This window comes from Oncorhynchus kisutch, linkage group LG22 (genome assembly GCF_002021735.2).
Source record: "Oncorhynchus kisutch isolate 150728-3 linkage group LG22, Okis_V2, whole genome shotgun sequence".
Classification (NCBI taxonomy): domain Eukaryota; kingdom Metazoa; phylum Chordata; class Actinopteri; order Salmoniformes; family Salmonidae; genus Oncorhynchus; species Oncorhynchus kisutch.
The window spans coordinates 54,207,825-54,233,635 of NC_034195.2; the positions used below are offsets into that span (position 1 = coordinate 54,207,825).

Consider the following 25,811-nt stretch of genomic DNA (forward strand, 5'->3'; position numbering starts at 1 on the left):
CCCCACCTCCTCTCCCCTCCACCTCCTCTCCCCTCCACCTCCTCTCCCCTCCACCTCTCATCTCCTCTCCTCTCCACCTCTCATCCCTCTCCACCTCTCATCCCCTCTCCCTCTCCCACCTCTCATCCCTCTCCACCCTCCACCTCTCATCCCCTCTCCACCTCTCATCCCCTCTCCACCTCCACCCTCTCATCCCCTCTCCACCTCTCAATCCCCTCTCCACCTCCACCTCTCATCCCCTCTCCACCTCCACCTCTCATCCCCTCCACCTCTCATCCCCTCTCCACCTCCACCTCTCATCTCCACCTCTCATCTCCTCTCCCCTCCACCTCTCTCTCCTCTCCTCTCCACCTCTCATCTCCTCTCCTCTCCACCTCCACCTCTCATCCCCTCTCCACCTCCACCTCCACCTCTCATCCCCTCTCCACCTCCACCTCTCATCTCCACCTCTCATCTCCTCTCCCCTCCACCTCTCATCTCCTCTCCTCTCCACCTCCACCTTTCATCCCCTCTCCACCTCCACCTCTCATCTCCACCTCTCCTCTCCTCTCCACCTCCACCTCCACCTCTCATCTCCTCTCCTCTCCCCTCCACCTCTCATCTCCTCTCCCCTCCACCTCTCATCTCCTCTCCCCTCCACCTCTCCTCTCCTCTCCTCTCCCCTCCACATCTCCTCTCCTCTCCCCTCCACCTCTCATCTCCTCTCCACCTCTCATCTCATCTCCTCTCCCCTCCACCTCTCATCTCCTCTCTCATCTCCCCTCCTCTCCCTGCAGCCTCAGCTCTCCCCCACAACTCATCTCCTCTCCACCTCACGTCTCCCTGCAGCCTCAGCTCCCCCCCACCTCTCATCTCCTCTCCTCTCCACCTCTCATCCCCTCTCCACCTCCACCTCTCATCCCCTCTCCCTCTCCACCTCTCATCCCCTCTCCACCTCCACCTCTCATCCCCTCTCCTCTCCACCTCCACCTCTCATCCCCTCTCCTCTCCACCTCCACCTCTCATCCCCTCTCCACCTCCACCTCTCATCCCCTCTCCACCTCTCATCCCCTCTCCACCTCCACCTCTCATCCCCTCTCCACCTCCACCTCTCATCCCCTCCACCTCTCATCCCCTCTCCACCCCCACCTCTCATCTCCACCTCTCATCTCCTCTCCCCTCCACCTCTCATCTCCTCTCCTCTCCACCTCTCATCTCCTCTCCTCTCCACCTCCACCTCTCATCCCCTCTCCACCTCCACCTCTCATCTCCACCTCTCATCTCCTCTCCCCTCCACCTCTCATCTCCTCTCCCCTCCACCTCTCATCTCCTCTCCTCTCCACCTCCACCTCTCATCCCCTCTCCACCTCTCATCTCCACCTCTCCTCTCCACCTCCACCTCTCATCTCCTCTCCCCTCCACCTCTCATCTCCCCTCCACCTCTCATCTCCCCTCCACCTCTCATCTCCCCTCCACCTCTCATCTCCCCTCCACCTCTCATCTCCTCTCCTCTCCACCTCTCATCCCCTCTCCACCTCCACCTCTCATCTCCACCTCTCATCTCCTCTCCCCTCCACCTCTCATCTCCTCTCCCCTCCACCTCTCATCTCCTCTCCACCTCTCCTCTCCTCTCCACCTCCACCTCTCATCTCCTCTCCCCTCCACCTCTCATCCCCTCTCCACCTCTCATCCCCTCTCCACCTCTCATCCCCTCTCCACCTCTCATCCCCTCTCCACCTCCACCTCCACCTCTCATCCCCTCTCCACCTCCACCTCTCATCCCCTCTCCACCTCCACCTCTCATCCCCTCTCCACCTCCACCTCTCATCTCCTCTCCACCTCCACACCTCCTCTCCCTGCAGCCTCAGCTCTCCCCCACAACTCATCTACTCTCCCCTCCACCTCTCATCATCTCTCCTCTCCCCTCCTCATCACCTCTCCTCTCCCCTCCTCATCATCTCTCCTCTCCCCTCCATCTCACCTCTCCTCTCCCTCCAGCCTCCCCTCCAGCTCCTGGATCCTTCCCTCCAGTCTGGAAACCACAACATCCTGATTGGACCTCTGAGAGCCCTCTAGATGAGACACCCTACTCTTCAGGTCCTTATTCTGGAAGAGAACAATACCGGGTGAGCATGACATGTATAAGAGGGTCAGGAAGCACTGGGTCATCATCATGGCAGGTTCAATCATCGACTGTAGAGAGATTGGTGATGTCACAGGGTTAAAAGTTTACCTGTCTCTCCAGAGTGATCTTGTCACACTCCAGGTCCTGTTTGACTGCTCTCTCCTGCAGCAGCTCACCTCTTATCAGCTCCATCTATCAGCAGAGAGAAAGAGACATGAATAGGCCTCCACTACACACTGCAGAAGACATTATGAAACTATTATGGACATGATGTCTGGTCTGTCTGTTTGTATTTCATTCTAGATCAGACAGCAAGTGAGCAGGATCCCAAAAGACTATTCTCTACTGACAGTCAGTGACCCCGGCCGAGAGAGGACTCTACTGACAGTTAGTCAGTGACCCCGGCCGAGAGGAGGACTCTACTGACAGTTAGACAGAGGCCCCGGCCGAGAGGAGGACTCTACTGACAGTCAGTGAACCCAGCCGAGAGGAGGACTCTACTGAAAGGTAGTGTAAAGGGAGTGTAAAGGGACAGTAAGGGAGTGTAAAGGGACAGTAAAGGGAGTGTAAGGGAGTGTAAATGGAGTGTAAAGGGAGTGTAGAGGGACAGTAAAGGGACAGTAAAGGGAGTGTAAAGGGAGTGTAGAGGGACAGTAAAGGGAGTGTAAAGGGACAGTAAAGGGAGTGTAAAGGGAGTGTAGAGGGAGTGTAAAGGGACAGTAAAGGGAGTGTAAAGGGACAGTAAAGGGAGTGTAAAGGGAGTGTAGAGGGAGTGTAAAGGGACAGTAAAGGGAGTGTAAAGGGACAGTAAGGGAGTGTAAAGGGAGTGTAAAGGGACAGTAAAGGGAGTGTAAAGGGACAGTAAAGGGAGTGTAAAGGGACAGTAAAGGGAGTGTAAAGGGACAGTAAAGGGAGTGTAAAGGGTGTGTAAAGGGACAGTAAAGGGAGTGTAAAGGGACAGTAAAGGGAGTGTAAAGGGACAGTAAAGGGACAGTAAGGGAGTGTAAAGGGAGTGTAAAGGGACAGTAAAGGGAAAGTAAAGGGAGTGTAAAGGGACAGTAAAGGGAGTGTAAAGTGAGTGTAAAGTTACAGTAAAGGGAGTGTAAAGGGACAATAAAGTGAGTGTAAAAGGAGTGTAACGGGAGTGTAAAGGGACAGTAAGGGAGTGTAAAGGGAGTGTAGAGGGACAGTAAAGGGACAGTAAAGGGAGTGTAAAGGGACAGTAAAGGAGTGTAAAGGGAGTGTAAAGGGACAGTAAAGGGAGTGTAAAGGGACAGTAACGGAGGTGTAAAGGGACAGTAAAGGGAGTATAAAGGGAGTGTTAAGTGTAAAGGGACAGTAAAGGGAGTGTAAAGGGACAGTAAAGGGAAAGTAAAGGGACTGTAAAGGGACAGTAAAGGTAGTGTAAAATGAGTGTAAAGTTACAGTAAAGGGAGTGTAAAGGGACAGTAAAGGGAGTGTAAAGGGAGTGTAAAGGGATGGTAAAGGGATGGTAAAGGGACAGTAAAGGGGCTGTAAAGGGAGTATAAAGGGACAGTAAAGTGACAATAAAGTGAGTGTAAAAGGAGTGTAACAGGAGTGTAAAGGGACAGTAAAGGGAGTGTAAAGGGACTGTAAAGGGAGTGTAAAGGGGTGGCAGGGTAGCCTAGTGGTTAGAGCATTGGACTAGTAACCGAAAGGTTGCAAGTTCAAATCCCTGAACTGACAAGGTACAAATCTATCGTTCTGCCCCTGAACAGGCAGTTAACCCACTGTTCCTAGAAAATAAGAATTTGTTCTTAACTGACTTGCCTAGTTAAATAAAGGTTAAAAAAACAGTAAAGGGACGGTAACAGATTCATGTTGTGTTTTAATTAGTCTGGCCTACTTTACCAGCATACACACCCATACATACACACCTATACATACACACCCATACATACACACCCATACATACACACCCATACATACACACCCATACATACACACCCATACATACACACCCATACATACACACCCATACATACACACCTATACATACACACCTATACATACACACCTATACATACACACCTATACATACACACCCATACATACACACCCATACATACACACCTATACATACACACCCATACATACACACCTATACATACACACCTATACATACACACCCATACATACACACCTATACATACACACCCATACATACACACCTATACATACACACCTATACATACACACCCATACATACACACCCATACATACACACCTATACATACACACCCATACATACACACCCATACATACACACCCATACATACACACCTATACATACACACCCATACATACACACCCATACATACACACCCATACATACACACCCATACATACACACCCATACATACACACCCATACATACACACCCATACATACACACCCATACATACACACCCATACATACACACCCATACATACACACCCATACACACCCACCACATACACACCTATACATACACACCCATACACACCCACACAAACACACACAATGCATTTATAGCTGCATCAGCGTTTCACATAAACAAGTGTGTTGGGAGGCAGTTGTTGACAGAAGGATTGTAATACTGGAAACAAAGGATCTCAGTCTGACCTTCCTCTCATTTCAGCAACTTTCACTGTTGGAAGAGGAAGACATCTGAGAACTCAGACCTAAATGTGATACAGATTTTTTTTAAATGGGTTCATGTCTGCCGTTAGCGAGGGAAGGCCCCTGATTGGGTACCATCTATTGTGTGTCTCTGTGTGTGTGTGTGTGTGTGTGTCTCTGTGTGTGTGTGTGTGTGTGTGTCTCTGTGTGTGTCTCTGTGTGTGTGTGTGTCTCTGTGTGTGTGTGTGTGTATCTGTGTGTCTCTGTGTGTCTCTGTGTGTGTCTCTGTGTGTGTGTGTGTGTCTCTGTGTGTGTCTGTGTGTGTCTCTGTGTGTCTCTGTGTGTGTCTCTGTGTGTCTCTGTGTGTCTCTGTGTGTGTGTGTGTGTGTGTGTGTGTGTGTGTGTCTCTGTGTGTGTGTGTGTGTGTGTCTCTATGTGTGTGTGTGTCTCTGTGTGTGTGTGTGTGTGTCTCTCTGTGTGTGTGTGTGTGTGTGTGTGTCTCTGTGTGTGTGTGTGTGTGTGGTGTGTGTGTGTGTGTGTGTGTGTCTCTGTGTGTGTGTGTGTGTGTTGTGTGTGTGTCTCTGTGTGTGTGGGTGTGTGTGTCTCTGTGTGTGTGTGTGTGTGTGTGTGTCTCTGTGTGTGTGTGTCTGTGTGTGTGTGTGTGTGTCTCTGTGTGTGTGTGTGTGTCTCTGTGTGTGTGTGTGTCTCTCTGTGTGTGTGTGTGTGTCTCTGTGTGTGTGTGTGTGTCTCTGTGTTGTGTGTGTGTGTGTGTGTCTGTGTGTGTGTGTGTGTCTGTGTGTGTGTGTGTGTGTCTCTGTGGGTGTGTGTCTCTGTGTGTGTGTGTGTGTGTGTCTCTGTGGGTGTGTGTGTGTCTCTGTGGGTGTCTGTGTGTCTGTGGCTGTCTGTGTGTGTTTCTGAGTACTGGCCTGTTGTTTTCCTTGATCCACTCTGTTCATCAGGAGATCTGTACTGCTCCTCTCATCCTGCAGATCCTGCTCCAGTTGGCTCATCTGACCCTGAAATAGGAAACAGGATATATAACCTGTGTAATATGGGGACGGCAGGTATCCTAGTGGATAGAGCGTTGGGCCAGTGACCCGGAAAGGTTGCTAGATCGAATCCCCTGAGCTGACAAGGTAAAAATCTGTCGTTCTGCCCCCTGAACAAGGCAGTTAACCCACTATTCTTAGGCTGTCATTGTAAATAAGAATTTGTTCTTAACAGACGTGCCTAGTTAAATAATAACACTGTCAAGACATATCTTACAACCATTTAGTGTTGTTTTCTATACATGACTTGTATAGACTGGTCTGTGGATTCTACCTGCCACTGGTGCAGGTGACAACATGTTTTGCCATCAGCAACACAAACAGCAGTTATCGGTAAGTCTCCGTGGTAAATCAGCAACTGCCAAGCTTTTCCACTCCCCTCATCTCTACAAGGACATGCAGGTGGAAACAGTGGGATTTGAAGAGGTAAACATGTCAACGAGTCAGAGTTGGAAACATCCAATCCAACATTGTATTTGGTCTTGCAGTACAGGCGGGGGGGGGGGGGGGGGAATGCCCTGAGGGAACGGGGGGGGGTTGCCCTTAGGGAACGGGGGGGGATGCCCTGAGGGTACGGGGGGGGGGGGATGCCCTTAGGGTACGGGGGGGGGGGGGGGGGATGCCCTGAGGGTACGGGGGGGGGGGGGGGTGCCCTTAGGGTACGGGGGGGGGGGATGCCCTTAGGGTACGGGGGGGGGGGATGCCCTTAGGGTACGGGGGGGAAATGCCCTTAGGGTACGGGGGGACATGCCCTTAGGGTATGGGGGAGGGTACAGGGGGGGATGCCCTGAGGGTACAGGGGGGGATGCCCTGAGGGAACAGGAGGGGGGAATGCCCTTAGGGTACGGGGGGGGGAATGCCCTGAGGGTATGGGGGGGGGGGGGAAATGCCCTGAGGGTACGGGGGGGGGGGAATGCGCTTAGGGTACGGGGGGGGGAATGCGCTTAGGGTACGGGGGGATGCCCTGAGGGTACCGGGGGGGGATGCCCTGAGGGTACGGGGGGGGGGGGGAGATGCCCTGAGGGTACGGGGGGGGATGCCCTGAGGGTACGGTGGGGGGGGGATGCCCTGAGGGTACGGTGGGGGGGGGATGCTCTGAGGATGGGTGTTAAAACCAGATGAGGGGGTTGTGGTACAACACAGTAAAATCAAACCGTACTGACAGTTTATTTTTACACAATCCTTTCCAGAACTGGTCCTGCTACTATGATGGATGTGTAACAGGTCTGCACAGATCCATATCGCAAGAAAACCATATCGCAAGAGATCCATATCGCAATAGAACCATATCGCAAGAGATCCATATCGCAAGAGATCCATATCGCAATAGAACCATATCGCAAGAGGTCCATATCATATGCAATATTTTTTATATGCATCTCAGACGCGTGTAAGGTACGTTATTTATAGTTTGGTTGTGTGTGCCTCTCCTCCACACACACACACACACAATAACAGTACCTCAATGAGTTTGACCTGTCGGGCGTGGTCCTCCTGGGCATGAGCGTTCCTCTCCTCCAGTTCCTCCACCTTCCTCTCCAGTTGTCTGCCTCTCTGCTGGGCCTGCTCCCACTCCCTACGACCCCGCTCCAGACCCTGCTCCAGGGTAAGTAGCTGATCGAACAAACACACACACACACACACACGTAACGGAGTTACGAACTAGTTAGCTTGAAATGTCGCCAATGGAGTTATCAAATAGGACTTGTTTTCTATAGCTCAAATCGGCTCGTACGTTGTCAAGCGGGTTAGTCGCGTGTGTTGGAGACATGGAGGAGCCTGGTTCATAGCCCAGACAGAGCCAAGTCCAGGTAGGGAATGCTATATGCTAAGCTAACGCACACATAACATATTAAACATGAAATAACTGTTCAATAGCTTTCATCTCAATAGCTTTCATCTCAATAGCTTTCATCTCAATAGCTTTCATCTCAATAGCTTTCATCTCAATAGCTTTCATCTCAATAGCTTTCATTTTACATCACGGTCTCCTCTCCTGATAAACCTTTCAACTCTAGAATCAATGCTCAGTTCCTTCTCTCTGAAGCATGAGAGAGAGAGAGAGATAGAAATAAAGAGAGAGAGGGAGAAAGAAAGAGAGAGAGATAGAAAGAGATATAGATAAAGAGAGAGCGGTAGAAAGAGAGTAAGAGAAAGAGGGGCAGAGAAAGAAAGAGAGAAACAGAGAGAGTATAATCAGACTGTGATCCATCCATCGGTGACTCAATACAGGAAAATGTCCCACCACACCTCTTCCTGGAGTTTTCTGGTATTCTGTTGTGATTTCTCCAGGTCCAGTCCCTTTTCCTGCAGCTGTTGTTGGAGCTCAGTCAGCTCTGTGTGGCTCTTCTTTCTGACTTCATCAACCTGCAGCTGGAGCTGCTCAGTGAACACCTCACACTCCTCCACCTTAACACTCATCTGGAGCAGAGCGAGAGAGAGAGCGAAGGAGAGAGCGAGAGAGAAGGGAGAGAGCGAGAAGGGAGAGAGAGAGAGAGAAGGGAGAGAGAGAGAGAAAGAGAAGGGAGAGAGAGAAAGAGAAGGGAGAGAGAGAAAGAGAAGGGAGAGAAAGAGAAGGGAGAGAGAGAAAAAGAGGGAGAGAGAAGGGAGAGAGAGAAAGAGAAGGGAGAGAGAGAAAGAGAAGGGAGAGAGAGAGAGAGAAGGGAGAGAGAAGAGAAGGGAGAGAGAGAGAGAGAGACAGCGAGTGGAAGGAGTAAAACAGACTGAATGGAGTTCATTGAACATTTCCCCCCTATGATAGATGATGTTGTTCATGCAACGCCTATCATTTGCACTGGTGAGAACTCTAGTGTAATTCATGAGTATCATAACTTCTAAACCCAGCAGCACTCAAGCGTGGAGACAAGAAAATACTGGTCCTCTTCATAGAAACACACTGTTCTCCCCTCTCTCTCACCTCCCCCTCTCACCTCCCTCCCTCTGCCGTTTCTCCACAGTGCTGTTCTTGTCTCCTCTCCTCATCCAGATCACCTCCCTCCTCTACCCATCCCTCCCTCCTCTACCCATCCCTCCCTCTCACCTCCCTCTGCAGTTTCTCCACAGTGCTGTTCTGCAGTCTCCTCTCCTCCTCCAGATCACTCTTCATCCTCCTCAGCTCCTCTGTTCTCCTCCTCTCCTCCTTCAGCCTCTCCTTCGCCTCCCTGTGGTGGTGGTTCAGCTGGGTCAACTCGCTCTGTGAGAGGGAAGCACCCCAAACAAAAGGACTGTGTTAGTGTGTGGTGAAACTAAGGAGAATACATATAACTGCTACAACTACAGGTTGTCCAAGTTGGAAATATTGTTTTTTTTAAAAGAGTTGTTTACCTGTATAAAAGTCGGAATCTAACAACAAATCTACTATGTATATTTCATTATTATTATTATATCATCATTATTATTATCATTATCATTATTATCATCATTATCATTATTATCATCATTATCATCATTATTGTTATTAACATTATTATTATTATATTCTTATTATTATAATTATTATAATATTATCATTATCATATTATGCATTATTATATATGTATTATTCTTGTTATTATCATTATTATTATTATTATATTATTATTATTATTATATTATTAATATATTATTATTATTATCATATTATTATTATTATCATATTATTATTATTATTATCATATTATTATATTATTATTATTATTATTATCATATTATTATTATTATTATTATATTATTATATTATTATTATTATTATTATCATATTATTATTATTATTATTATTAATATATTATATTATTATTATTATTATTATTATTATCATATTATTATTATTATTATTATTAATATATTATATTATTATTATCATATTATTATTATTAATATATTATTATTATTATTATCATATTACGCATTATTATATATGTATTATTATCATATTATTATTATTATTATTATTAATATATTATATTATTATTATTATTATTATTATTATCATATTATTATTATTATTAATATATTATTATATTATTATTATTATTATTATTATCATCATTATCATATTATTATTATTAATATATTATTATTATTATCATATTACGCATTATTATATATGTATTATTATCATTATTATCATTATTATTATTATCATATGTATTTCAAGCATTTTTTGCTGACCTGTACATTCTCCAGCTTTATTAGTTGGTCTTTGTTTGCCTGGCTGATCTCCTCTTCCTTCTCCTTCACCTCCGCTAGCGTTCCCTCCACCTGCTGCTTCTCTCGCTGTGGAAACACATTTATTATTCATTTATCTAAAAACTCAGTTTATGATGCATTTTGTAGAATGTTCTACATCATCGAGAGTCTATATTTCCCTCCAGGTGCTCCCTTCCTTCCTCCCTTCCTTCCTCTACCTCACCTTGAGTTGCTCTACGCATTTCACCAGCTGTCTCTGTAGAGTTTTGGACTCCTTGATGACGAGGTTGAGCTGGTCCACCTTGCTCTCCAGCTCCTCTACCTGGGTTAGTGTAGAGATGGGACACAATTATGTTAGCTTCAGGACAACCTGGTCTCAGAGCAAAACGTATTATATTTACTGAAGTCGGTGCCTCACCATTTAGTATGATTATGTTCCTTACCTTAAGCTACCAGTGTAATAGCAGTCGCACAATATTAACGTCTAGTATCATAGTATCCTACGGGTACTGTAGTACAGCATTATGGGTATTGTATTACATCATTACATCATTATGGGTACTGTAGTACAGCATTGTGGGTTCTGTAGTACAGCATTATGGGTGCTGTATTACATCATTATGGGTACTGTATTACATCATTATGGGTATAGTATTACATCATTATGGGTACAGTAGTACAGCATTATGGGTACAGTAGTACAGCATTATGGGTGCTGTAGTACAGAATTATGGTTATTGTATTACAACATTATGGGTGCTGTATTACAACATTATGGGTGCTGTAGTACAGCATTATGGGTGCTGTAGTACAGCATTATGGGTGCTGTAGTACAGCATTATGGGTGCTGTAGTATATAATGCCCCAGTACCTGTCCCTTAAGCTCCTCTCTCTCCTGGATCCGCTCCTTCACCTGGCCCCGGGCCTCCCCTCTCTCCTCCTCCACCTCCCTCTTCTCCTGGCCCAGGACTGTGTTACTCTGACAGGGAGACATAGGCAGTTAGAACACACACAAGATACAATATGTTGAGTGGAACATTAAGTTATGCTATTGAGCTACTGGGATATTCAATTCAACTCAACTCATCATTTACCTCTTTCACCTCCTCCACCTCCTCTTGGAGCTTCTGCACCTCCTTGTCGTACACCTCCTTCATAATGCCCAGCTCCTTGTCATGACTCTCCACTTCCTCCTTCAGCGCTCCCTTCAGGGCGGTCAGCTCCCTCTCCCTCCAGTGTAGCACCTCCTCCTGCTCCTCCTGCACCTGAATGAGCTCCTGGAAGTCCAACCGCAGCTGGGCCAGATCCTAAAAAACAGACACATCCACTCGGTCAACTTTTAGAATCCATCTAGTTCTGACTTGAAATCTGTGCTTCAAAGCCATCCGAATAGCGAGCCTAGGTTTTTACCACCCCGGGGCGGCAGGGTAGCCTAGTGGTTAGAGCGTTGGACTAGTAACCGGAAGGTTGCAAGTTCAAATCCCCGAGCTGACAAGGCAGTTCCTAGGCCATCATTGAAAATAAGAATTTGTTCTTAACTGACTTGCCTAGTTAAATAAAGGTAAAAATATAAAAAGAAAAATGTGCTTGTGTCTCGGAGGGGGTCGGAACAAAACGGAATATTCTTTACCGTTTCCTTGTGACAATAAAGTGACCACCTTCTTCCTCTCTTCAAAAGTAGAAAATACACTTCTAATATGTGTAAGAACATACACACTCTATATGGTCTATACAAATCAAATCAAACTTTATTTATCACATGCGACGAATACAACAAGTGTAGCCCTTACCCGTGAAATGCTTTACTTACAAGCCTTTTAACTCTTCTTGAACTGCACTGTTGGTTAAGTAAATATTTACCAAATAGACAAAAATAAAAAGTAATAATAAAAAGTAACACAATAAGAATAACAATAACGAGGCTTTATACAGGGTGTACCGGTACTGAGTCAATGTGGAGGCTATATACAGGGGGTACCGGTACAGAGTCAATGTGGAGGCTATATACAGGGGGTACCGGTACTGAGTCAATGTGGAGGCTATATACAGGGGGTACCGGTACAGAGTCAATGTGGAGGCTATATACAGGGGGTACCGGTACTGAGTCAATGTGGAGGCTATATACAGGGGGTACCGGTACAGAGTCAGTGTGGAGACTATATACAGGGTGTACCGGTACAGAGTCAATGTGGAGGCTATATACAGGGGGTACCGGTACAGAGTCAGTGTGGAGACTATATACAGGGGGTACCGGTACTGAGTCAATGTGGAGGCTATATACAGGGGGTACCGGTACTGAGTCAATGTGGAGGCTATATACAGGGGGTACCGGTACAGAGTCAATGTGGAGACTATATACAGGGTATTACGGTACAGAGTCAATGTGGAGGCTATATACAGGGGGTACCGGTACAGAGTCAATGTGGAGGCTATATACAGGGGGTACCGGTACAGAGTCAATGTGGAGGCTATATACAGGGGGTACCGGTACAGAGTCAATGTGGAGGCTATATACAGGGGGTACCGGTACAGAGTCAATGTGGAGGCTATATACAGGGGGTACCGGTACAGAGTCAATGTGGAGGCTATATACAGGGTATTACAGTACAGAGTCAATGTGGAGGCTATATACAGGGTATTACAGTACAGAGTCAATGTGGAGGCTATATACAGGGTGTTACGGTACAGAGTCAATGTGGAGGCTATATACAGGGGTACCGGTACAGAGTCAATATGGTGGCTATATACAGGGTATTACGGTACAGAGTCAATGTGGAGGCTATATACAGGGTATTACGGTACAGAGTCAGTGTGGAGACTATATACAGGGGGTACCGGTACAGAGTCAATGTGGAGGCTATTTACAGGGTATTACGGTACAGAGTCAATGTGGAGGCTATATACAGGGGGCACCGGTACAGAGTCAATGTGGAGGCTATATACAGGGGGTACTGGTACAGAGTCAATGTGGAGGCTATATACAGGGGGCACCGGTACAGAGTCAATGTGGAGGCTATATACAGGGTATTACGGTACAGAGTCAGTGTGGAGACTATATACAGGGGGTACCGGTACAGAGTCAATGTGGAGGCTATTTACAGGGTATTACGGTACAGAGTCAATGTGGAGGCTATATACAGGGGGCACCGGTACTGAGTCAATGTGGAGGCTATATACAGGGGGTACCGGTACAGAGTCAATGTGGAGGCTATATACAGGGGGTACCGGTACAGAGTCAATGTGGAGGCTATATACAGGGGGTACCGGTACAGAGTCAATGTGGAGGCTATATACAGGGTATTACAGTACAGAGTCAATGTGGAGGCTATATACAGGGTATTACAGTACAGAGTCAATGTGGAGGCTATATACAGGGTGTTACGGTACAGAGTCAATGTGGAGGCTATATACAGGGGTACCGGTACAGAGTCAATATGGTGGCTATATACAGGGTATTACGGTACAGAGTCAATGTGGAGGCTATATACAGGGTATTACGGTACAGAGTCAGTGTGGAGACTATATACAGGGGGTACCGGTACAGAGTCAATGTGGAGGCTATTTACAGGGTATTACGGTACAGAGTCAATGTGGAGGCTATATACAGGGGGCACCGGTACAGAGTCAATGTGGAGGCTATATACAGGGGGTACTGGTACAGAGTCAATGTGGAGGCTATATACAGGGGGCACCGGTACAGAGTCAATGTGGAGGCTATATACAGGGTATTACGGTACAGAGTCAGTGTGGAGACTATATACAGGGGGTACCGGTACAGAGTCAATGTGGAGGCTATTTACAGGGTATTACGGTACAGAGTCAATGTGGAGGCTATATACAGGGGGCACCGGTACAGAGTCAATGTGGAGGCTATATACAGGGGGTACTGGTACAGAGTCAATGTGGAGGCTATATACAGGGGGCACCGGTACAGAGTCAATGTGGAGGCTATATACAGGGGGTACTGGTACAGAGTCAATGTGGAGGCTATATACAGGGTATTACGGTAGAGTCAATGTGGAGGCTATTTACAGGGGGTTCCGGTACAGAGTCAGTGTGGAGGCTATATACAGGGGGTACCGGTACAGAGTCAACGTGGAGGCTATATACAGGGGGGGTACCGGTACAGAGTCAGTGTGGAGGCTATATACATGGGGCACCGGAACTGAGTCAGTGTGGAGGCTATATACAGGGGGCACCGGAACTGAGTCAGTGTGGAGGCTATATACAGGGGGCACCGGTACAGAGTCAATGTGGAGGCTATATACAGGGGGTACCGGTACAGAGTCAATGTGGAGGCTATATACAGGGGGCACCGGAACTGAGTCAGTGTGCTGGGGGGGGTAATATGTACATGTAGGTGGGGGTGAAGTGACTATGCATAGATAATAAACAGCGAGTAGCAGCAGTGTACAAAAGGGGGGGGGGTCAATGGGAATATTCTGAATTCAAAATAATGTGGAAGAATAAGAATGAACCAAGTTCTCTCACGCGCTGTTCCTTACCTTCAGAAGGAGCTGTTTCTCTGTGCTTTCTGCCTGTGTTGTGTTCTTGGCCTGGTCCAGTTCATCATGCATATCAGACAGCTGCTGCTGGAGGACCGTCCTCTCTGTACGGCCACGTTCTCTCTCTGCCTTCACCTTGACTAGCCTGAGGAACATACACCTTTGGTCTTGAGAAAAAGGTCACTAGGCTGAAACATGAACGGAAATATACAGACCACCTGACATTCTGACCTGCACTAGTAACACAAGCCTGAGAAACCAGAGAGCACCAGACCAGAGAAATCAGAAATTGTTCTTCAAGAGGCCATTTCACAATTCACAACGACAGGTTCAGAGATCCTCTCAAAATCTCCACATAAGGTGTAAGGTCTTGCCGGGGGTCCATTTAGGATTGGGCCTTACTCGTCTATGACAACTTCAAGCTCCGCCTCCATCCCAGCCAGCCTATCCCGTTGCGTGGAGAGTTCCTCCCGTCTCCTGTCCAGTTCCTCCTGAACAGTCTTCACGTCCGTCTGAGCCCTCTCACATGCCTCCGCTAGCGCTCTACCATTCTACAGGACACACCGAGTCCCCAATGTTATCATTTAGCCAAGAAGGATTTCCACAGTATGATGTGAATTACAACGTTTACATCGGTTATGTTCATTAGCCACCAAACAGAAGAAAAATGGTTATAAACAGAAACACTCATAAGAATCACTTATTTTGATTAAATACACCATTGTCCTTGACTTTCCCTAATGAAAACGACCCCGGTGGTACTACTATACCTTGGTCTTATGCTCCAACTGTGTCTTCAGCTTTGCCACCTCTCTCTCCAGTTCTGCTCCTTCCTGCTGTAGCGCCTTGGTCTCAGCAGCACAATCCTGCAAGGTTGGGACGGACACACACACACACTAGAAACCCTTCCAGTTCACACACACATTGTTACAGACATGGGCTACTTTGACAATGTGTATGTTTCAGGGTGGACAGAACCATCTGAGACAAGTCATCCCAAACGAGCCTCACCCTGATCTCGTCTTCCACGTTCTCTGCAGTCTTCCACTTCAGTTGGTTGATTCTGTCAAACACCAGGTTCACCTTCTTCTGAGTGGTGGAGGATAAATCAGTGGTCCTGAGGGAATAACAAAAACCAATCACACGGAGTTCACCGGCATACCACAGTGATATAACTACAGTAGGGAACTACATACCACAGTGATATAACTACAGTAGGGAACTACATACCACAGTGATATAACTACAGTAGGGAACTACATACCACAGTGATATAACTACAGTAGGGAACTACATACCACAGTGATATAACTACAGTAGGGAACTACATACCACAGTGATATAACTACAGTAGGGAACTACATACCACAGTGATATAACTACAGTAGGGAACTACATACCACAGTGATATAACTACAGTAGGGAACTACATACCACAGTGATATAACTACAGTAGGGAACTACATACCACAGTGATATAACTACAGTAGGGAACTACATACCACAGTGATATAACTACAGTAGGGAACTACATACCACAGTGATATAACTACAGTAGGGAACTACATACCAGTCATATAACTACCATACAGAACAACATACCAGGCATATAGATACTGTGTGTAAGATAATTAAGGCTATAATTGATTTTGCTTGTGCTACACACACAGTGCCTAACAGAGCCTCAATTTCCAGGATTCCTCATATTCTTTCAGGAATAGATCTGTCTGATGTTCATCATTTCAGCGTGGTATATCAAATTGTTTTTTTTGGGGGGGGGGTTGTGTCTTCAAAGTATTCAACATTTCTGCCAGTTTGTGTTACTGGTGAGGAGATGAAAGTGATATTCTACTGTTGGCACTGTGGAAATGTGTTCATCATACCCTGCATTCCTGAACTGGTGTGTGTGTGTGTGTGTGTGTGTGTGTGTGTGTGTGTGTGTGTGTGTGTGCTGTAACAGCAATCCTTTACCAGAATGTAACAGATCTTGTTCACATTCTCTCCGTTATATCATTACAGGCAAAATATGAGAAATGTGTAATAGTCACTTGGGATCAGAATACATGTCATTCAAATGTGAACTGAAAATTGAAATTTTCCGAAATGGAATGGGATCAGAATTGATGCCGACCCTCAGTCTCGCTGGCATCTTGCTAGAGGTTCTGTCACAGCTCAAGATTAAACGAGTAGAGAATCATGAAACGAATCGTGGTTGAGATATTCCAAGTGTAAATTTACCCATCATTGAGGTAAGTGAACAGTATCTGTTTAGTGGCGTCTTCATTTGGTCGTTGTGGTTCAGTGGAGAGCTGCTGCAGACCCCTCTGACCTTTCAAAAGATCTGGAGTGATGACCTGGTAACACAACACAATATCAAGGTGAAGACGCAGATGGGCAGTGTTTATTTATTTATTTATTTACATTTATTTTAAAAAACGAATATTCCAGTTACTTGAAGAGTATTTTATCATCTGCATTTCTCTGAACTACAGTAGAATATATTCTGTAACAAACTAAAAATACTCAGAGCTGAAATTAGTATTTTCAATATACTATAATATATTATAATTATTATATAATTATATAATTATTATGATGATATATATTATATTATTATTATATATTATATAATTATATGAAATTAGTGTTTTCAATATACTGTCATATATTATAATTATTATAATACTATAATATATATATTTTTCTATTAAAAAAATGTTTTTTTTTAAAACACACATTTCACTACACCTATCCAGTATATGTAACAATACAACATATATATTTTCTACTATAATATACACCTACTACTGTAGTAGTACTATGATATACACCTACTACTGGAGTAGTACTATAATATACACCTACTACTGTACTACTATGATATACACCTACTACTGTAGTACTATAATATACACCTACTACTGGAGTAGTACTATAATATACACCTACTATTGTAGTAGTACAATAATATACACCTACTACTGTAGTAGTACTATACACCTACTACTGTAGTAGTACTATAATATACACATACTACTGTAGTAGTACTATACACATACTACTGTAGTAGTACTATACACCTACTACTGTAGTAGTACTATACACCTACTACTGTAGTAGTACTATAATATACACATACTACTGTAGTAGTACAATAATATACACATACTACTGTAGTAGTACAATAATATACACCTACTACTGTAGTAGTACTATAATATACACCTACTACTGTAGTAGTACTATAATATACACATACTATTGTAGTAGTACTATACACATACTACTACTACTACTGTAGTAGTACTATGATATACACATACTACTGGAGTAGTACTATAATATACACCTACTACTGGAGTAGTACTATAATATACACCTACTACTGGAGTAGTACTATAATATACACCTACTACTGGAGTAGTACTATAATATACACATACTACTGTAGTAGTACTATACACATACTATTGTAGTAGTACTATACACATACTATTGTAGTAGTACTATACACATACTACTGTAGTAGTACTATACACCTACTACTGTAGTAGTACTACAATATACACCTACTACTGTAGTAGTACTATGATATACACATACTACTGTAGCACTATAATATAAAATGTGCAAAATGCGCAACTTTACTTTTATGCTGATGATTGTTATTTATTGTTGTGCCTCGTCTCTTACAAAAGCTTTCTCTCTTCGTTCGCAGGACTTTTTCCCCTGCCAACTGTTCCAAATGTCCGAACTGAATTTGGTAAAAGGGCTTTTATGTACTCTGCGCTGTTTTAGGATTTTGTTTATACTCTTGTGAATTCTATTTTTTTTAATAGATGACTTGTAGTTTTTCATGTTGTCTGTCTGTAATTTGTGTAATGACTTGGTGCTGCCTATCTTGGCCAGGACGCTCTTGAAAAAGCCCTGTTGTATTCTACTGATTTCAATTCTCAAATGAGCCCTTCCTGGTTAAATAAAGGTTAAATCAAAATAAATAAACTAAACTATATATACACTATTAAAACCAATTTACCTGAGTTTCTCTCTTTGACTCCTCCTGTGTGTGGTTGAGAGATCTGGATCTGCTCAGGGAGGTCTTCTCCACTCTGTACCGTACCTTCACCGCTTTAGGTGACACAACGCTAGGCCCCTCTTTCTCCCACTGGAGCTTATTAAACATCAGAGTGGAGGGTCCGTTGGCCCCTCTCCCCTTCGGTGACCCGGGAGCGCTGGTGACTCCCCCTGGAGTCTCTCCCCTGGTCCCTCTGACGGCCGAGGCAGGGCTGGAGGGGTCCAATGGGTATGAGTGACACTGTCGCCTGCTGTCCACGCTGCGTGACCTCCTCCGGTCGTCTGGGGCTATCCTCCCTCTCCTAGGCCCAGCTCGGCCCATCTGCTGGGGGCTGTCGAACTGGTTGATAAGGCTACCTATGGAGGAGATGGGTTCTGTGTCCACTGCGTTTGGGGACCTCCTGGGGATGTTGGTAACCTCGCTTGGGGGACTTAGTAAGGTGGTAAAAGAATGGTGGTGGGGACCTGGGGCTGAGACAGGGCCCGGGCCTTGGGTCTGGGTGGGAGCTGGGACAGGGCCCGGGCCTTGGGTCTGGGTGGGAGCTGGGACAGGGCCCAGGCCTTGGGTCTGGGCGGGAGCTGGGACAGGGCCCAGGCCTTGGGTCTGGGCGGGAGCTGGGACAGGGGCAGGGCCCGGGCCTTGGGTCTGGGTGGGAGCTGGGACAGGGGCAGGGCCCGGGCCTTGGGTCTGGGTGGGAGCTCTCTCTATACCCTCAGCAGGCAGAGGGATCCTGGCTGGTCCGGATCTAGACCCTGGTCCCTGGGTCAGGGCGGCTCCTGCTCCACTCTGGAGACCTCTGGTGAGATGTCCCGGCCTAGGTACAGAGGTTGTCTGAGTGGGGGGAACAGAGAGTCTTCGACTGGAGGAGAGGCGGGGGCTGAGGGGGCTGAGGCTGTTCCAGTCTGGGTTGTAGGGTTTCAGCAGCTCTGGGTGTCTCTGGAAGTTCAACCCGATATTAGATGTCGGCATGGTCCTCTGTAACTGCTGTAAGTGTGAATCCTGGAAGTCGAACATGGACACGGTGGACGCCAGCATCCTCTGTGATTCCCTACCCTCCCTAACCTCAGTCAGAGAACCTCCACGAGCATGGTTGGGAATACTGCGCTCCATATTCGGACTTCCTAACAGAGATCGTTCCATATAGGGACTTCCTAACGGAGATCGTTCCATATAGGGACTTCCTAACGGAGATCGCTCCATATAGGGACTTCCTAATGGAGATCGTTCCATATAGGGACTTCCTAATGGAGATCGTTCCATATAGGGACTTCCTAACGGAGATCGCTCCATATAGGGACTTCCTAGTGGAGATTGCCTATCATTCACCATGGAGGTGTAATCAGACTGGCTGTGGGCGCTGACAGACTCTTCCTGGTGGTCCCAGTTTCTACTGTAGCTCTCCAGGCCACCAGACGGCAGAGCTGCTCTGCTATCCCCGTTGTTCAACACAACGTAAGGATGACCCTCAATCCCCTGGACTTGTATCCTCACCCCGAACGTGCTGCTGCTGTCTGAGGACAGAGGACGAGGACCGCCTCTGGGACCAGGTCCAGGCTGCTGCATGTTGTAGCCCTGTTGTATTCTACTGAAGTCTGGAGACGAGCCACTCGCTCCGTTTCTGTGAGACTCCATTTATGGGAGTCAACGTAGAGACAACGTTGAGACAACGTTGTGCGTTGGCTGGGTTCACACCAGTCCTGAATGAACAAGAGGACTTTCCCTCAGAACTGAAGAGATTCACAGCTGTAGAAGAAGCAAATAAAAAAGACTTTGGTCGGATGATTATTAGTTGGTTCGTCTCCTCTTAAACCCGTAGGCTCCAATAACCACCCCCTGTCTTTACAACAGTTTACCCCATGGAAAAATACATCAGGCGACTGTTTACAAAACAGAGAAGAAGTCATGTGGCCCAACTAGCAACAATGACATTACAACTCCAACAGCTGCACCAACCAGCAAGCCACAGACAGAGAGAGAGAGAGAGAGAGAGAGAGCGACACCACCATCAACAGCACATTGAAATAGAAAACAGTTTATTCAGTGTGTGCTAACAGTGTAACTATTGTTTACAGGACACAAAGCGCTGCATGACGACTACCACGGTCCGTGGTCGTTCCAACCAGGTTGTCATCATATACACACACACACACACACACACACACACACACACACACACACACACACACACACACACACACACACAGTTTTCATCCACAGTTGATGATGTGATGAGATGGCACTTGAGGGAAAATCAGTTGTGGACGGAAACAAAGACACACACATGTTTGTTTTAGAACAATGTGTATTGTTGTTGAAATAATCAACATGTAAAAGCTCAGCATTGAAATATATTGCAGGTAACTGTTACCGTATTCCAGTAGCTCCATCTCTTTGGTAGTGTTTTACAGCAGGTAACTGTTACCGTATTCCAGTAGCTCCATCTCTTTGGTAGTGTTTTACAGCAGGTAACTGTTACCGTATTCCAGTAGCTCCATCTCTTTGGTAGTGTTTTACAGCAGGTAACTGTTACCGTATTCCAGTAGCTCCATCTCTTTGGTAGTGTTTTACAGCAGGTAACTGTTACCGTATTCCAGTAGCTCCATCTCTTTGGTAGTGTTTTACAGCAGGTAACTGTTACCGTATTCCAGTAGCTCCATCTCTTTGGTAGTGTTTTACAGCAGGTAACTGTTACCGTATTCCAGTAGCTCCATCTCTTTGGTAGTGTTTTACAGCAGGTAACTGTTACCGTATTCCAGTAGCTCCATCTCTTTGGTAGTGTTTTACAGCAGGTAACTGTTACCGTATTCCAGTAGTTCCATCTCTTTGGTAGTGTTTTACAGCAGGTAAAACTGTTACCGTATTCATGTAGTTCCATCTCTTTCGTAGTGTTTTACAGCAAGTAACTTTGTTACCGTATTCCAGTAGTTTAAACTCTTTGGTAGTGTTTTCACATACTGTATGCGCCCCATTTTCTAAACTCCAAACTGGTAAGACGTGTAACGCAGCCAGTCTTACATTCAAAAACCTTTCACCACGCAATCATGGCCTTAAAAATAAACGCTTACTGTGAAATATAATGAGTTATATCCTCTCTTTAGTTATTTTAACTATCAGCAAAAACTTTTAAGATACATTTTTTTTTTTGCCCTTTGAATGTAATATGCTGCAGTACTGTAAATGACAGTATATTACACATTAGGCAATACACTTGCACTACCCATTACAATTGACTGAACATGAAATGTTCGAAAAGGTATGATCATTGAAGACATATTTCACAATGTATTCCAATGAAAGAAATCTAAATGTTTAGCAGGCACTAGTTTGCGTCAAGCCTGTCTGGAGCATTTGGCCACAGGTTCTCATCCACATCACTGTAAATATACTCATTGTTCATGCAATAGAGGAATACACCTTTTTTTTTGGGGCATGGCGAATCCAAGCCTGACATAGGTCTCAATTGAAATCATTGCATGTCTCCTCCATGAACTGAAGTACTGTGGTACATTAATTGGGATGGCAATCATTCATCTTTGACTTGCATTATATTATAGTATTGTAGTTGGTCTTGTGTGGCTCAGTTCCTAAGAACATGGCACAAGCAGTTGTGTGTTCGATTCTCACTGGGGTCGCATACCAAAATGTGTGGACTGTTGTCACTTTGGATAAAAGTGTCTGCAACGTAAATTGCGGTATTACCCACAAGTAGGTTTACCAAACGTTTAAGTGATCATCAATTAAGAGCACTCGGATTAAGTCATAGTAAAAATGTCTCTAAATAACAAAAGAGAAGAGGATCATATCAAAAGTAACGTGAGCTATGAATATGTATGAAAGGCGAGTACTTAATATGAATATGTATGAAAGGCGAGTACTTAATATGAATATGTATGAAAGGCGAGTACTTAATATGAATATGTATGAAAGGCGAGCGCTTAATATGAACATGTATTGCACTGTGAAGCATGTACAGTATTTCTAGATAAAACACTGATAACATTTGATGGAAAAGTGCTTGGTTTTTAAAACAACTTCCTTTGTGATCATCTATTTTGAGTTTTGCACAAAAGAGCTATGAAAATGTACTACGTGCTTGTGAAAATGACACCAAAGCGATAAAAACTCTACTTGTTACAGTATAAAATAGGTGTACACATCTTTAAAGGAAAATAAATAGGACCAATAACAAAATACTCTCTCCTTCATAAGCACTTTATCTGACTCTATGTGTACGATTGTAATTAAAGACAAAGGATAGATGCATGAGTAATCCTCTATGCAATTTTACCAGCGGATAATGAAACGCCACCTTTACTAGCGGATCAATCGATGTTCTTGAACGATAAGATAGCCAACCAGGCAATGCCAAAAACTAGAATCACATCATAAAGCACTTAACTGTTCAATTGGTTCAAGTAACAGCTAGCTAGACAGTTCAGAAAAGTGTTCCTGTGAGCAAATCCGTTTAATGGACTTACCTAAATTGGCGTAGTTCTTCTGTTAGTAGTGCAACATGCGCTGGCTGAAGTGACAGTCTCTTGTGGGAGTTACTGTATGGGAAGTCCGGATTCTCCCTCCCCATTCCACACAGTATCCCTACGCGTTCCCTCCAGCGGATCTGTCCAGCTATTCAACAAATTGCAGGTTGTACAATTAAAAGGTTTTGATATAATAATTTATTTCAGAAATTCTGACATTGATAAAGATGTAGTATATTTAATTCAACTGCTAATTATATTAGGTACTTTTCATATTCACAAATGCAAATGGTCTAAATCAAAACCGAACTTTTTCCCCCCCCCCCATTTTATAAAATAATTTAAACAATATGGCACTACTTTAACTCAAATGAAAAACAAAAAGCCAATTCAAACGTGTTGTATTAATAATGAATATGGTTTGTTTGTTTGGGATTCCTGGCAATGTTAATAGTTTCTATGTATACTTGTTTTTGCATTTTTGTTGATATTTGTTAATAAAAAAATGAATAATAATTTTTTTTTTTTAATTCAGCAAATTGCGCAGGTGTTCCTCATCCTCATCATCATCATTACCACCTTGAATAATACATACTATATGTCTTGTCTGATACTTTTTTAAAGGGAGAAATAAGAAATACTTCTGATATCTAAAAAAACAAACATTTATTTCATTATATGAGCAGAACTTCTGTACACATTACTATTAATATAATGGTTAACATTTACTGAAGATGACATACAACATAACTGTAAATAACTGGAAGGTTTTTACAAAGACATCCCCCGTTCTGGAACTCTCCCCATATACAGAGTCCAGAGTCCAGAGTCCGGAAGCCCAAAGAGAGAGTGGGCAATCGGACTAAGGAAGGTGGGTACCAGGCTGAAAAGTACCACCGGTACCTGGTAACCCAAAGGCCCAAGAGAGAGTGGGCAACCCAGAGTCTGAGAGCCCCAAAATAGAGTGGGCAATCGGACTAAGGAAGGTGGGTACCAGGCTGAAAACTACCACCGGCACCTGGTAACCCAAAGGCCCAAGAGAGAGTGGGCAACCCAGAGTCCGGAAGCCCAAAGAGAGAGTGGGCAATCGGACTAAGGAAGCTGGAAATCTCCCCAATATACAGAAATCATGGATTGCTCAGGGAATTAAAGATAAATATTTACGCTGTCTTCTGAAGAAACACATACTTAGTTTAAAATTAAAGCTCTGTAATTCAGATATTTACTTATTAGTAATTGTAGAAAATATAAACAATAAAAAGCTATTAAAAAGTAATCAATATTATGAATAAAAACTCTGAACAATTAAGTATTTTATTCCATTTATAGCCTAAACAAAAAACACAAAATATCTGACTTGGCCAAGCGCACACATGAGTGTACAGCTAAGCTTGTACCACCCTAAGAGGTCGAATACTGACATAGGAGAATATAATAAAAATATTAATTAAACATTGAATTATTACCCCAAAAAAAAGAGTTACCTTTTTTCTTCTTCACTGTACAACGAATTATAAAACATACAAAACATTTGCTGGTTAAAATGCATTTGTCAGTAACAAGTTATAAGTTTAGGCACAGGTCAAATTCCAACAGGAGGTTCAGGAAATGTCCCTATCGTGACTATTGAGCTGCTGTAACACTTTTTCTGTCTCTTGGTCTCATAGCTTAGCTTACTTTACAGTCTCGTAGCTTACTTTACAGAGAAACAATTGAATGTCCTTGGATGGACTTGGATGGTCTTGGATAGTCTTGGATGGTCTTGGATGGATGGTCTTGGATGGTCTTGGATGTCCTTGGGTGGTCTTGGATGGATGGTCTTGGATGGTCTTGGATGGCCTTGGATGGTCTTGGATGGTCTTGGAGGGTCATGGATGGTCTTCGATGGTCTTGGATGTCATAGGATAGTCTTTGATGGTCTTGGATGGTCTTGGATGGTCTTGGATGGTCTTGGATGGTCTTGGATGGTCTTGGATGTCATAGGATAGTCTTTGATGGTCTTTGATGGTCTTGGATGGTCATGGATGGTCTTGGATGGTCTTGGATGTCCTTGGATGGTCTTGGATGGTCTTGGATGGCCTTGGATGGTCTTGGATGGTCTTGGATGGTCATGGATGGTCTTGGATGGTCTTGGATATCATAGAATAGTCTTTGATGGTCTTTGATGGTCTTGGATGGTCTTGGATGGTCATGGATGGTCTTGGATGGTCTTGGATGGTATTGGATGGTCTTGGATGGTCTTGGATGTCATAGGATAGTCTTTGATGGTCTTTGATGGTCTTGGATGGTCATGGATGGTCTTGGATGGTCTTGGATGTCCTTGGATGGTCTTGGATGGTCTTGGATGGTCTTGGATGGTCTTGGAGGGTCATGGATGGTCTTGGATGGTCTTGGATATCATAGGATAGTCTTTGATGGTCTTTGATGGTCTTGGATGGTCTTGGATGGTCATGGATGGTCTTGGATGGTCTTGGATGGTATTGGATGGTCTTGGATGGTCTTGGATGTCATAGGATAGTCTTTGATGGTCTTTGATGGTCTTGGATGGTCATGGATGGTCTTGGATAGTCTTGGATGGTCTTTACCCGTCTCAGGATGATCCTCCTCAACACTTCATATGTAGAAAGAAAGAATAGATTATTTAACTTGGATCGACAGCAGATCAACACATGCTACCAAAGAAGAAGAAGAAGTCCTGAGAGATGTTAGCACCATAGATGCCTGAGCCATGGAGAAAACAGAGCAGGTGCACCCTCACTATTAAAATAAGGGGGTGGCAAACTTGTGTTTTTGCATCTCTTTTTTTTGGT

At 44.6% G+C, this 25,811-nt stretch overlaps 2 protein-coding genes across 4 annotated transcripts in view; both read right to left on the minus strand.

Moving 5' to 3' along the window:
- LOC109880185 (cingulin-like protein 1) overlaps positions 1-23,123 on the minus strand; it is a 30,219-nt gene extending 7,096 nt beyond the window's left edge. For all 3 annotated transcript variants that reach the window (XR_004204820.1, XR_004204821.1, XM_031801529.1), the window contains exons 1-17: positions 23,002-23,123; positions 18,485-20,266; positions 16,687-16,802; positions 15,460-15,565; positions 15,219-15,314; positions 14,851-14,999; positions 14,449-14,593; positions 11,038-11,250; positions 10,815-10,922; positions 10,167-10,265; positions 9,926-10,030; positions 8,817-8,969; positions 8,027-8,197; positions 7,238-7,390; positions 5,654-5,743; positions 2,213-2,296; positions 1,961-2,085 (exon numbers count right to left, since the gene is read on the minus strand). Coding sequence is in view for 1 of the 3 variants with exons in the window: in XM_031801529.1 (XP_031657389.1) it covers positions 1,961-2,085; positions 2,213-2,296; positions 5,654-5,743; positions 7,238-7,390; positions 8,027-8,197; positions 8,817-8,969; positions 9,926-10,030; positions 10,167-10,265; positions 10,815-10,922; positions 11,038-11,250; positions 14,449-14,593; positions 14,851-14,999; positions 15,219-15,314; positions 15,460-15,565; positions 16,687-16,802; positions 18,485-20,155 (3,584 nt within the window). In the remaining 2 variants the exon portion in view is untranslated. The remainder of the gene's footprint in view (positions 1-1,960; positions 2,086-2,212; positions 2,297-5,653; positions 5,744-7,237; positions 7,391-8,026; positions 8,198-8,816; positions 8,970-9,925; positions 10,031-10,166; positions 10,266-10,814; positions 10,923-11,037; positions 11,251-14,448; positions 14,594-14,850; positions 15,000-15,218; positions 15,315-15,459; positions 15,566-16,686; positions 16,803-18,484; positions 20,267-23,001) is intronic.
- Positions 23,124-23,650: 527 nt separating this feature from the next.
- LOC109880183 (transcription factor 12-like) overlaps positions 23,651-25,811 on the minus strand; it is a 35,074-nt gene continuing 32,913 nt past the window's right edge. Inside the window, exon 8 of the mRNA XM_031801583.1 lies at positions 23,651-25,612. The gene's annotated coding sequence lies outside the window, so the exon portion shown is untranslated. The remainder of the gene's footprint in view (positions 25,613-25,811) is intronic.